This window comes from Taudactylus pleione, unplaced genomic scaffold (genome assembly GCF_031769625.1).
Source record: "Taudactylus pleione unplaced genomic scaffold, aTauple2 ptg000146l, whole genome shotgun sequence".
Classification (NCBI taxonomy): Eukaryota; Metazoa; Chordata; class Amphibia; order Anura; family Myobatrachidae; genus Taudactylus; species Taudactylus pleione.
The window spans coordinates 5,428,358-5,443,423 of NW_028284548.1; the positions used below are offsets into that span (position 1 = coordinate 5,428,358).

At 34.1% G+C, this 15,066-nt stretch overlaps 1 protein-coding gene across 8 annotated transcripts in view; it reads left to right on the top strand.

The window, feature by feature from the left end:
- LHX9 (LIM homeobox 9) overlaps positions 1–10,906 on the top strand; it is a 71,500-nt gene extending 60,594 nt beyond the window's left edge. For 5 of the 8 annotated variants that reach the window (XM_088474068.1, XM_088474070.1, XM_088474069.1 and 2 more), the window contains 2 exons: positions 1,101–1,297; positions 2,130–2,438. In XM_088474068.1, the coding sequence (XP_088330194.1) occupies positions 1,101–1,297; positions 2,130–2,387 (455 nt within the window). In that variant the 3' untranslated portion in view covers positions 2,388–2,438. Of the gene's footprint in view, positions 1–1,100; positions 1,298–2,129; positions 2,439–9,704 lie in introns of those variants that run through there. The other 3 variants (XM_088474072.1, XM_088474073.1, XM_088474074.1) reach the window with 1 other exon arrangement.
- Positions 10,907–15,066: the final 4,160 nt, after the last annotated feature.

Here is a 15,066-nt window from a genome sequence, read left to right on the forward strand (position 1 = left end):
GATGCCTGGTGTATCTGAGCCGCTCCTAGAGGTGTAGCATTCCATCTTTTCTTTAAATGTTACATGTTATTCACATTACTCAGAGAAACACCACTGAAAGTGAACTACAAATGCTGGGCTGTGACATTAACCGCACAGGAATTTGTTTTACGCACATAGTTGCAGATGAAACACAACAGAACTTGGCACAAGAAAAACCTGTGGTTGTCGCTTTGTAGCACTTTGTATACAGATTCAGACTCATTCGCACACAGTTGTACAAATGTCTCATATCAAATTGATAAGTGCAATCCAGCAAAGTAGTTTGTCACTTCCAGTTGTAATATATCTGCTAATAAGATGCACATTTTGAGTAAGAAAGTCGAATGCGAGCGTCCTACGTCACCGCTGTAACGCTGCTTGATGACACCATCTGATGAAATGGCGCCAAAATAGTAGAGCAGCTCTGCTATTTTGGTGTCACCTCCTCGGATAGTGTCACCTATTGACCTACTGCGGCCCACACCCCCTGCATCCCCCTAGTGACGCCACTGGATCAGGACTTAAAATAGGTTATAACGCCTGACATGTCACTGAGACCTCCCACTTACATTGTCACTCTGTCTGGAACTCACTGAGAAAGGAGGGAGATGCCTCCTCCTGGTCTGACTACATGTTCTGCATCACTTGATGCAGAAGTCAAGTGCTTCCATTACATTCAGCCTCAGGGGCTTATTTATCAACACTGTTTGCACCCATAAATCTTGCAGAAACAGGAATAACTTCTGTTGGAGTACAGTACATGAAGCAACAACATTTTTTTTATATTTTAATGTTGTGCCAACAGTTGCTATATCGTGAACACTAAATGGACGGCTCTCACAACTATTTCTAACTAACTAGTATGTCACACAGTACCCTCCAGCATAACCAAGTGTACCATGTATAGATGCTTTAGTAAGCAAACAAGCAGGTGTTTCTGACTCTGCACTTTTGTAAGAGTACAATAAATAGCTTACCACTTACCATTTAGATCTACTTAATCTCGTATTCTAATGCAGCAAGCCAACTGGTGGTGGGGACAACAAAAATTGTTATGAATTCCCGGATTATCTTTCCAGGTTGCAATGAGAATGATGCAGATTTGGACAGAGACCAGTCATATCCTCCATCTCAGAAAACAAAACGTATGCGTACATCCTTTAAGCATCACCAGCTCCGCACCATGAAGTCGTACTTTGCCATAAACCATAATCCAGATGCAAAGGATTTGAAGCAACTGGCTCAAAAAACAGGATTAACCAAAAGGGTCCTGCAGGTGAGAAGCTGTTTCTCTTTTTAGTAAAACATAGTAGAACGTCCTTATATAAATAATGTCTGATTCTTTTATTCTTACTTTTGCGTGCTTGAATGTGTCAGGACTGACATTAGCCTGCTGACTGTTTTAGCAAGGAAAAATTCTTATGTATGAATATGTATAGTAATAGAGTGCAAGCTCTACCTGGAAAAGAGAATTGTATTGGAAAGTAGACCTAGGAGGCACTATCACACGGGAGTGCAACTAGATAAAAGACAGTGTCATACAATAGCAATTTATTTCAATTACTTTCCTTAACAATCCTATTAGCTAAAAGTTACATATACTTATACATTGCTTTTTCCCTCGTATGTGCAGTTTCACCCAGTGTATGGCCTTATATTGGGATATTTGTCTTATTTGAGAGACAAATTTTAAGTCTGTTTATTCAGTCACTGAGCTGAGTTATCACTCACTGTAATATAATTAAACTTGCTAAAGGGAGGTTGAGGAACTAATGCACCAAAATCATCCTCATTCCTCTGTGGCCATTTTCCATGGATTGGATAGCAACCATAATCATTACACCCACAAAAACTAATCTGACCTCTCAAACAGGGCACATAAGGCAAACCAGTCTTTTTGATTGCATTAGAAAATAATTGTTTATGTGTCAAGCCTGTTAACAGTTTGAGTGTGACTTTTGACTGAAGCAGGGTTGAACTTATGTTGTTATGCTTTAGTTAGTGTAAGGTAAAAGTCTTTTAAGAATGACATAAAAAGCACACCCAGTTAATAATCTGGGTAAAAAGTAAATAATCGGTAAAAGGAATGCCCTGGGATTGGTTTGCAGGTTTGGTTTCAAAATGCACGGGCGAAATTCAGAAGGAATCTTTTACGTCAGGAGAATGGGGGAGGCGATAAGGTTGAAGGTCCCTCTCTCAGCGCTCCAGCATCTGCGGACAGTGCTGCACTAACACCAACCGGTGCCGCTTCCACATTATCAGACCTCACCAGCCCCTCCCTCAATGTCGGGGGATCCGTAACCCCAAACATGGACACCCATGAGTCTGGAAGCCCTTCTCAAACGACCCTCACCAATCTTTTTTAACACATACTAAGACTCTTCTCCTGCTGTCTCTCCTTTTTTTCCGTTGCAATACTGTGCATTTTTTACCCTCTTTATTGAGAAAACATACAGAACGTTTTAGAAGAAAAAGGATGCACTCAACAGCAACTCAGTGAATTAATCGTAACATATAAGCATTAATTGTGTGCTATCTTTGTTACCTGAACAATGTATAATCATCACAGGGGCACATGGATGGATGTTCTGTAGGGCAAAGGAAAGAAATGTGCAGGACACAGGCAATCTTTTATATTTCATTGTGCGCTATATTGTCAATGATTCATTCAAGAAATATATCAGTCCTAATTCAGTGCTGGAGCCTGGTGCGGTAATGTAATGAACCTCTGTAGAGGTTAACTGAGAGTGTCCTCTTATCCACTGCACCTATCTCTTTTTCTTCACTGTGATTTTCACTTATAGGCAAATTTTGATTTTATCTCTATGACTGCCTAATTATCACTGTCACTTCACTCATTTTATTTTAAAATTTCAGTTATTCTGGAGCAGTCTGACTAATTCCAAATAAATTCCAGTATTTAATAAATTTCTCGGGGTTTTCACTAATTTAAAAGTTCCTAATATTTTATGTCATTTTAATATATTGCATTGAATGGAAATACATGCCCGTCCTCTGTTTCTTCTTCCTGTCAGCCTGTACCTTTCTGCCCGTCCGCATTTCCAATGACCACCTAAATGCAGAGTAGCCATCTTCTCTTCTTGCTGTTCTGCCTCTTGGCAACCAACAGGTAATGAACAGACTCAGAAAAGCAAAGAAAACACAAATTGTTAATCATTTTATTTTTCAGTCACAATAAATAAAACTGAGGTAAGATTCAAATGTACACATCCTTATAAGTGCCTCTTAGACATTATATTCTACTTATTTCCATAACCTCGAAAAGTTTTGAAAAAGTCAGTAAAAGCATGGAATAAAATGACAGTATTTCCATTTGACTCAGCAATATTTTCAAGATGACATTTTCAAGGTTTTCAGTGTATTGAAACAGTAAAAGTTGTGAATGTTCAAAATGCTGAGAGAGTCTCAAAGATGTCATAAAGTTACAATATATCTTGTGCTAAACAATATTTTACAATTCCCTTTGTGGAACAAAAGCTTCATTTAACCACTTTGGCTTCTTCGAGGAAGTGGCTGAAATCTCTCCCTGAACCCCAGATTGAAGGCATTTGGTAGATTGAAAGAAAAAACAATCTTACATAATTAACACTGTCAACTTTGAGTGCTGATACAGCATTTTGAACTTTAGCCAAGAAAATGAATTGGCTTAAAGTTGGCCAAATGTTAACATTTTGTGCACTTAAATCTTCTAGGTTTTAATATCAATAAATTTATACACAAAAAAAATTGTTATCTGATATTACGTTTCTTGTCACTCAAAAATGTTAAATTATTAATTAATACATTAATTGAGGCAGTATCAAGTGTACTGTGCCAGAGCGGTATAAATTCATTCTGTGTGCACCATTATTCTTTCATTTGAGTATTTTTATAACATTTTATAAACACACAAAACATTACATTTTTAAGCTGTAAAGCTTGAAAATTCATGAATGAAGATAATATAATGTTAACACTGACACATACAGTATATTACAAAATTTTATATAAACCTACACAGTAATTGAACAATACATTATAACTTAGTTAATAATGCTTGGACTCTCATGGGAAACTAGGACTCTAAAGTCATGATGAAGGACAAGATTCCAAAGCATAAGGAGACAGCTGCCATCCTGACCATATTTTTCCAAATTTTGTTAGACATTTTCTGCTATCATGTAAGCTAAGCACCATTATTCAAGTACTGTTTCTTAAGTTTTGCAAAATGACCACAGCTGGAGAGATGGGGTCCAAGGACATTGCTGTTTGTACAAAGATAAAACAGGAAGGTCCATAACATTTTTATTAAACAATCAATACTTCATATACGAGGCTAGATACAGAATTAACTGGATTTCCAGTTATCCCAGTATAACTTTAGAGACAACTTGCTTGTAATTAACAAAAAAAATCCCACAAGGCTAGGCCCATATATATATATATATATATATATATATATATATATATATATATATATTATTAATGGTTACCTGGCCAAGATGTTTAGTGAATTAACTCAGTGGACCTAGAGTGATGATAAGTAACTAAAGTGTCAGCCTATCATTCCAGTAGATCCAATCAGCTAATGGTGTTCAACTTTTGATCACAGATGGAAGCCTCCAAGTACTGTACATGTTGCTAGGAAGTAAAGTACATAATATTAGGTTAATATATCTTATTTGAATGTTGTTACAATCAGACAATAGACATAAAACAACATAGATTTACACACCAGCCTGAATTAAAGTTATAGTTATGACACATGGTCTTGATACTATGGTATCAAGACCACTTGACAGTGCATTGCTGACCACCAATATCCCAATTACCTGTATGATTATCTTATTCAAGAATTAAATTTTTGGAGTTGCCATTTCATATTTCTGTCTAGATCTAGCTCTGTGTTTTCCCTAAAAATGGAAAGGTTGCAAGCTTGTTGATTAATTTCTACCATAACTAAGTTGCTGATTTCAATGGAAAATTCCCCCAGGTTCACCCATTCAAAAACCACTGAAGATAAAATAAAAATGTTGATATATGAAAAATCCACGTAGCATTCAACTACATATACATAAAGTTCCAGATATGTGTCAGAGCTAGAAAAAGCCTAGATTGCAAGGTAACATTTTTCTTCTGTGCAGTCTCAATCTCATTTCTGAAAGTTTGTTTACAGATTTGACAGGAAGCAACATGGTGTCCAAATTTGCCAACATCAAACAACAATAATTATGGACAAATAAAGCCAAATATATTGGGGGACACGTGAAAAACATGCAAAGGGAAAAAATATGGTGTCTCCCTAGATTTCACATTTCTAGTGCAATTTTGAAAAAAAATATTATTGTTATGGGTAGAAAGTTTTTTTTGCACCACTTTGTTGTAAATGTCATTGTCCAAGTAGGGGAACATATTATGTATATTTGTGAATGCTCAGAGTTTAATATAAGTATTTAATCAACTAGCATTTTTAGTATAGTGGCCTTTTAATGTAAATACAAGTAAATAATGGAGAAGACATCAAAACACTATAGGTTTTCATATATATTTTTTTTATTGAAGACCTAATGGTGCACTGCAGTCCTTGTTATCTGTAAATTAATTTTGAATTTCAAGCAAGCCAATTTATTGCATTTTAGAAATGGCTAATACATTCAGTCATTCCAAATGCCAAAGTACTTAACTTGGCAGTGGAATAATAATCTATTTTTTAATATCATCCTGATGTAATCCATCTTGTATTTCTCTTTATTTTTAAATTGCTGATTGTCAAATGTAATGTAATTGTTACTTTGTACTCTTATAGTGCTGCGTGTGGATACTTTTCTTTAACTAATTTATCAGATTTTGGAGAAAAACATTTCCAAATATTTAAAACAACTAAAAAAGTTGATATTTTATTAAAAAAGACATATTTAATTTTAACAAACAATCATGATTGTACATATCCAGAATATTGCTCTTAAATCATGCTTTAATATCTATTTTTTCAGGTTAGATGGAAATAAGCAAAATATGATTGGTGAGAAAACTGTTTTGTGAAAAGTTAGCTTTTTCATTGATTTTCTTTGAATTTATTAATAATCAGATTGTACCAGACAAACATCAAGTATTTCTAATATATAATATTTTTGTTACTTTTGTATAAAATATGTCATGTGCAAATGGTCATTTATTAATGTTTCCATATTGGATGTGGGTTAATATAAAAAAAATTCCCTGTTATTTTTATTGTATCTTGTGAATTGATTACAATTATACCTTGAAAGCACCATATCAATACATATTTGAAAAAAACATATGATTGTTTTCAAAAGCAGAATGAATTTATAAAGCTTGTCAATGTTTTAATTCATAATTATGAAGTAATAACATTTCAATAAGAAAATAATTTTATTATTCCTAAAATTCAAATTTAAATTTAAAGACATTGTTGCAAAAGTCTCCAAGATACTCAAGCAGTTCAAAAAGCAAATTTTCATTACATTGCTGCTGTTTTCAAAGTTTATGTAATCACATCTCTATACAGGATGATAATCTGACAATCTTATACATAACACTCCCAATTTCTTTTAAAAATGGTGCTATTTAAAAATCCGATTTCATACAGGATGCAATAAAAATTATATAGATACTCCAATATAAAAAGTATATTGTACACATAAAGCAAGTAGATTAAATCCAAGGATCTAATGAATCCATTGCCATTATCTAACATACTGAATTTAAGGCAAATGCCTTTGACATCTGTGAATGTTATTTTTTATTCATTAAATGATTGTGTACCATTCTCTTAATCCATGTTTTGCTTGACATAATAAAGCTTTTGCACAATACATTAGTGTTTTATGTTTAGGGGTTAACAAAAAATCCTATCAAATAACATGCTGCACTATAAAATAATGCTGTAAACATTTTCCCATTGTGAAACACAAACCTTTTTGAATCATTACTGAAACTCAATGTTGGACAAGAGGATTAACACCATATTGAGAATACTTAATGATATGAGGTGGCCATTAAAAATTTGTAATATGATTGCTGCGCATACTGTGTTTTCACAAATTAGTGTAGTGCCAAACAATGGTAATCATTTCTATATCATACCATTCCAAAATTGTGGTAAATTGTTTTATATCTGTTGTTGTTGAATAGATTGCACTATCTTCATACAATAAAACACTTCTTTATAATTAATAGGGACATGAACTAACATTTCCAGAATACAGTTTAATCCTAATTTTCCCCCATATTATTTAAAATACTAATATTCACTTTTAGTTACTCTCGATGTTAATAAACCATATTGAATTCATAAGTAATTCCTTACAAGTTGCATTTTCTACTTCAAATTCAGTCCCTGACTTTTCTTGACTACTTTAAAATCTCTGCTTATGGATAAAAAATATATAAATTTGTGTACTAGGGCTTCTCAAAAAACAAATTCATATTGCTCAGGGTTCATAATAGTGTTAGGAAAGTGAATTACAAAAATATTTTAATTAGTGATAGACTCATGGTGATGAAGAGTTATAGTAACCCAAAAATCATTAATTGGCTAACAAGTAATTAATATTTTATGTTATTATACACTTATTGAAAAGTAACATAAATATGAGTGTCCATATCTAGTTCTCAGAATGTAATAAATGCCCATTTACACCTAGTTTGTACAATAGTAAAAACAATTAAATCAATATTTGACATGATGTAACTAACCTAGACTACCTACATAAGTTCTGTCTGCATCAATGGCTTAATGACCTCTGTGTATCAATTATCATTACAAATGAAAGATGGCTATCTCCATATAATATATTAGCAATGTATTGGCAAACTTTTGTACATAAATTATTTTTTTTGGCTACATATTCAACCCAGTCTGTATATCCTGCCTTTATAAAGATGAATTAAACTCCTTTATTGGAGTTGAATCTCAGTTTTATAAGTGCCTTACTGTACTTTCAAGTACTTTGTGAAAATCAGGATGAATTTGTGTTGTTTGTTAAACTAACTGTTTGAATTCCTTTTTTGACAATAGTTTTGTATGGTTAATTCTTATTTCTGAATAAAAAAGTATAAAGTCAAGCTTTTCAATAATCAGTTATAAGAGAGAGTTGATATTCAAAACAACTGGTCAGTTGGATAGAAATTGAATGACCTTATATATACATCTTCGTGTTTCAGTAAAGTATGTGGTAGAGAACAAATGTATATGTTTTATTTTTTTGGTTTATTGAGAAAAGCATTGTATAGAACTCTTCCTTTTGAATATTTATGGACCAAACCTTTGTGAAATCTGATTAAATTTGTGTGAATAAACTATTTGCATTCAGTGGACTTTTATGTATATTTTATGTTGCACATTGCTCTTTGCTTTCAGAACATATGTTACAACAGCCAAAAGGTAATTAGAAGTTAGAATTGCTAATAATTTATATTTTCACAATATTTGCTTTTAAAATAGACACCATAGTGTTTTTATCGTTACATTAAGGGGTAGATTAAATTCTTTGTGATGTGCTATTGTGATGTTTCTGGTAGATTATTGTAGACCATCGCTAATTTTTTCTGCGCATCTCTATGCGATGCAAGGGAAAATTAGTGATGTAACTACTTTTATTGGCAGGCATTTCACATCCATCGCATAGAATAGACTCTTGCTTTTGAAACTTTTGACATGGTCAAAATTGGACAACATTCAAGGTATGGAAATGTGTGTATCATGTAACAAAAATGTGCCTCAAATTGTTGCATGAGGTTTTGTGATAAATTAAACTTTTTGAGCGATAAAAACAAATGCTGGATTTTTAAAGAAACTAATGCTAGGGAATTGCAGCTATGGGATGCATGTGTGGAAAAATTATCTTACAAATGAAGTAGTTTTGCATATATATATAAAATTTATTTAGAGTGAAAGATGATTTATTGATGACATTTGATGAAGGCTATAGAAGACATTTGATGAAAATGATGACTTAAGCAAATGCCTTGATATTAATACAATTTGACTCATAATCAGAATACACATCCTTTTTTTTTAACTCAGTCTTTCTGTTGGTGCCTTTCAGATGAACTAAACCCAAAGCAATAAAGAAATATTTGGACATGGTCATATTGAAATTCCAGAACATCAATGTTTAGTCGAGAAATCATTCAGACATTGTTCACTGTAAGCTGCCATATTTCTCTAAAAGTATGTCCAAGATAAAAGAGTCATTGACTATGATCAAGATAAAAACTGCCCTATGCACAGCAATGAATGCCAATGAAGGCTTTAATCCTTATTTTCCATGCTCACTTATAGCATGTATTGTACTGCAAAATGTTCAGGTAAAAAAGTCTATTGTTCTTTTCATATATAAAAATTCATCTCACTAAACACAGTAGGATACTTAACACTTTGAGAGAAATAATCATGGCAGCTGCCAGTCAGCAAACACTGATGTAAATCAAATTTTTTATCCATATTTCACTTTTATATATTAAATGATGCCTCTATAAAATATTAAAATCAGGTCATTCTTTTTTTGTTTTGTTTTGTTTTTGGGTTTAGTTCCATTTTCAGAACAAGAGAAGTCATTATTTGACTTATAATCAAATAATAATAAAAAAAAAATGCTTACCCCATTAGTGCCAGGTTGCTCTGTAGTTTAATACATTTTTGCTATGATTTTTTTCAGGGAGAACAATGTTCGGGGTTTAACAGCCATACAACCCGGCGTTTGAAAATTCCCTAAAGTATTTAAAGAAGGGGAAAAGTTTGATCGGAAAACCTACTGCAGTGAAGACAAAGACAAATTAGCCAAAAATTAAACAAAAAACAATACATATATATATATATAAAAAAAACTCTTGTCATTTTTGAATGTTAAGAATTGTTTTTTTTCTTCTTTTTTTCCCATATGTATAACTGGCTGATAAACATTATAATGTTGTGCCCTGCTCAGACAGGCATAACACTTTATCAATTTATCAGTTTAATTTTCAACATTCATAGACTCATTAAGAACACCATAAAATATGTAAATATACAATGGAGCAACCTGGCATTAATGAATCCTATACAGTTTTGAATGCAGACTTTATTAATGATTTGCCTGAATAAAAGCACAATACAATTGTTGATATAAATGTAAAAGAAAACACTTTATAACATGCTTGCAAATATGTATTCTGAAAAAATGTGATTTATCCACAATATCTGTTGTTAAGTTTTCTCCATTATTTTCCTTTTAAGGGTCAGTCCCATGCAGCAATATTATAAATTAGTGTATTATACTTAGTTGCAAGTAAAAATAAAATACATAAATCAATAACGGCACATTATTTTAATATGAAAAAAATCTATGATGTGGTTAATTGATACTTAAAAATATGCAAAGCATATATTTAAATAAATAACCATTGGTATATCATGTAAATTAGTTTATTTTCAGAAAGGAAGATATAATGAGTAAATCCCAGGAATGTATATGATTATTTAACAATTCTTACAAAATTTTCAATTTGAAAATGTTCACATATACAAAGTAGACAACAACAGTTTTTTTTAAGAATTTTTTGTTCAGTCATTCTTTAAAATACTAAATAGGATTTAAAAGTCAATTATAAAAGCAAACTACATGGGACGGCTCTATAAAACAGAAAAACAAAATCTGCATGAAGTTTTATTACACTTGTTCCCTATTTGTGTGAATACATTTCTTTGATGTTTGCTGTAAAATAAAGGAGTTTTTCCATTGATAAATTCAATGTAGATACAATGCTGAATTATTAAGTATTACAATTCATGAAAACACCTCAGCAAAATGTAATCAAATAACAAGTTGTAATTACACTTCACTGGAATAATGCTGTATATCTTCTAATCAAATGATGCATATGAGGTCATGTCTTCTTAAACTCCCTATGGAGAGTGATTTACTAAGCAGAATTTTTCTTTTGCAGTTTGCAAAGTGCCACTAATAAGATGTGGTTTTACCATCCTGAAGTTTGATAGTATAAACTCAAACTGCATCCAAAGTGTGACAGTTTGCACCCCCATTTAGGCCAAACTCTAAACCACATTGTGTTCAGGCAAAATCTATGGTAAATTGTATGTTTTTACACCTAGAGAGTGCCAGGCCAATACTGAGAACTGGACCCATCCTGGCACCCATGACTAATGGTAATTTAGCCATGAAAATAAAAGGCAAGCTCTTGTGACCTATGTCTGATCTTGTATGTTGGCAATTGTAGAACTACAAGTGCCAGCATGTACATGGCCAATCTGGTGTGGATTGATAGATAGAATAAACAGTATCTAGACAGACATTCAATAGATCGCACCAGGTCAACAGGGTTAAACAGTTGGCAGAGTTAAAAGTTTGACAGGTAAATGGTCGACATGGACTTATGTTGATATAATCAAAAGGTTGACATGCAAATGGTTGACATGTTTTTTTTCTTTGTTATTTTAACCCTAATCTTAACCATAACCCTCCCTCTAGTGTCTAACCCTCCCCCTGATGCTCAACCCTAACCCTCCCACTGGTGCCTTACTGTCCTCTTCATCAATCTATCCCTAACCCTCTGCCAAGCACTTAACCTTAACAAACATAAAAAAATCACGAAAAACCATGTGTCAACCTCTTCTGTTTCGACCATTTGTATATTGACCTTTTGACAATATCAACCTTTTGACCATGTCAACATAAGTCTATGTCAACCATTTAACTGTTGACCTTTTGACCCTGCTGATCTTTTGTCCTTGTCGACCTATTGCCTGTCAACCAACTGGTGTTATCCTATTGACTGACTATCTACAGTATGTACTGTCTACTTATCACCTGGATACCTCCAGTGCATACTTGTAGCGCCACAAGTGTTGTCCCACAAGAATTAAAAAGCTTGCCTCATTTATCAATAAATATTGAATGTCCCCATAGATTAATAATACCGATAGCATCTATAGGATCAATTTATAGTTATTATGTCTACTATGGGGCAATAAATATGTATTGAAGAATGGGACAATATTTTATTTCTGAGTATGCTGCAAGGTAAGGGGCAGGCAAGATAGTTCAGTATGCGGTTTAAGCAACCCTGCCTATCAGAAGCACATCATTACTATTATTACTGATAAGCAGTGTTTTTCCACAGGATTAGAACCCCCGCTTGGTAGCTGCTGTATAACACAGTCCTCTTCCTAATGACTATTAAGGCAAGTGTATAATACAGATACCATCTCAGTTCCTGCTGTACAACTGAGATTATCTTCCTATTAGCTAGGGAATAACACATACCATAAATAGGGCCACATTAAAATTTGTAGGAGCCCCAGGGTAACTAACTTTTGGGGGGCCCTACCAATAAATTGTCAATATGATTAGCTGTTGCTGTTATTAAAAAGTAGAGTGTGTAAATGCTCCCAGCACCACACATGTGTTAAATACACTGTAGTGTCTCCAATTCACATTATACCACAAAGAAACCCCAGTTCACACACACCACTGTGCCCCCACAATGGTGATGTAGCTCTGTGTGGGTCCCCTCCACCCCAATGTGTGAGCGCCCCGGCTGCCCTGTTTTTAATCCGGCTCTGGCAATATTGCTGGTAAGTCACTTTTCTTTAATTAACTCGAAATGTCAGCTAACTGGTGATCATTGCAATGCAGAAAGGAGAACACCAATAATAATAATACGGCGATGTTCCATGAACATACAAAATGGATGTGTGTTTTGATTTAATCTTCATGTACTTTTCATGCACTGAGATGAATTGCTTTCTGTGAACTAAATGGAGCCTTGCTCATAGCAAGTAACATCCTTGCACTAGTGCAGTGGTTCTCAAACTCGGCCCTCAGGGGTCCACGCAGTTGTCATTTTTTAGGTCTCCCAGCAGGTGCACAGGTGTACTTATTACTCACTAACACATTTTAAAAGATCCACAGGTGGAGCAAATTATTTCAATTATGATTCTGTGAGGTGGGGTCCTGAGGACCGAGTTTGAGAACCTGTGCACTAGTGCAATCCAGAAGTGGCAACATACCCACTCTTTACAATGAAATATAATATCCCTCTGATGGCAGTACTGGAAAACATTCACCACTTTTGAAGTGTATCCTGTGTGTCTCACTCAATTTCCCAGGGAAAGACTACGCTTGCATCTGTAGAATGGTTGTAGACTAATAAGTTATATAAATTTTGTAATCCCTGCTGGTGGTGTGAGTGCAATTGCTTTTAATGCCCTTCAGGAATGTCTGTTTTACACTATTTTAAGCATTTTACGTTGTAGAAATAATAAACCTTTGGAATTGAAGATCGTTGGGGATTCATTATAAAATATTCAAAAAGGTGTGATCAAGGTGAGCACATTCCATATTCTTATAGTCACAATTTATATCACAGTATTACACTGCTTAGTATTTCTTTCTTCATATACACCCTGAGGAACAACCACGCACACACTTGGAACGTTCATCTCTTATCAGTGGGAATTAAGTCTCCTTAGAAGTCAAGTTCCCCTTGTTTTAAGAGCTGAATGCAAAACCGTACAGTAATTCTTCCACTTATTTCAGTGCATCAGATGGGCAGTTTATTCCCTTTTTTTTATTTATTCTGCATAATACAGTAGACACTATTTTTTGCATCATCCTTATTGTCCAGTCCACTCTGTGAAGCGGGATCCTTACAATAATACTTGTAGAACAGTAAAACAGTTTTAAAAATTCAGCATAACTCTAATACTACTTTTTTTTTTAAATATAGCATAGACATATTGGTCAGATGCTTTCTCCAGGAGATTAGAATTGCACATAGTATGTATGGGTAACTATGTGTCTCCTCATACACCTATCCTCTTTGTTCCATATGACGTGAGACAGCTGGTGCCTCGGAGAGCGATTCCCAGGCCTTTGTAATTTTTTTATGAGTTTAGTTTCTTATTTGTACCGTAGACACACACAGAGTCACTTATTGTGTCTTCCACATTTAGGATTACTATTTTTGTTGCAAAGCCATTGGTATAAAGTCTCAGATTAAGCACAATGATGCGTGGCACTATACATGGAGCAGCTCACTTGTATTGGACCTCTGTCTTTTGCGTTTATACCCAGCTTAGCATCTGCATTGTAATGTCAGCACCAGTGTACAGGGTACCCATGCATTGTACTTTTGTCACATTAGTGATGCGAATGAGATGCATATTTTGTGAAAAACATGGCGCGGCTTAGTTACAAATTCAGTCTCATGCAAAATGGAGCTATTAAGGATAGGTGTATATGGACACATCTGTATTTAATAGACAAAGGAGCAATTATAGGCTTGTATGTAGAATTGTAATAAACTATTTGCTTAAATATAACATTTATAGTTTTGACTAAAAAAGAATGAGATGCATTTGTGAGATGCATAACACAGAATTAGTAAGATATCTACATTCTAAAGAATAATTTATTAGAACACACTCTGGTCCTCAGTTACTCAACTGGAATAATGTGAACAGCAATGAAGGACATTGGGGGTATAAATAAATCTCCAATGCGCAGAAACTGTTAAGGAAAGGGGAGTATTATGTACAAATATAAGCCGGAAGAAGTCTGATGTAATGTTTGGCTATAAAACTATGGCATCCATCTTGTAATCCTTTCCTGAGAGTTGGATATCCACAGTGGCCCACCTTCAAGATCTCTCTACTATTTTTGCATAAGCAATCACCAGTGGATATTGGTATATGATTGTCTAAAGGGTAATTTCAACCTCCAGGGGGTAAGTATAAAATAATATATTGCCATGCCCTTGACTCAAAGATAGCAGCGGAACTATCCTGGGATCCCTGAAGAGGAACTGCTATTATTTTGCCTTTGTGTCTCTATGGATTATAACCATTTTTCATTGTCTATTAACCAGCACATGTACGTGTCACCCACACCCTCTCTCCCGGAGCACTGGGCAAGCCCCCATATGGTCATGCCCCTATACGGTCATGCCCCCAAAACAGCACACACCAAGGGGGCATGGCTTCATGGACAGGAGGTTATGCTCCCTTTTGCTCAAAAGGAT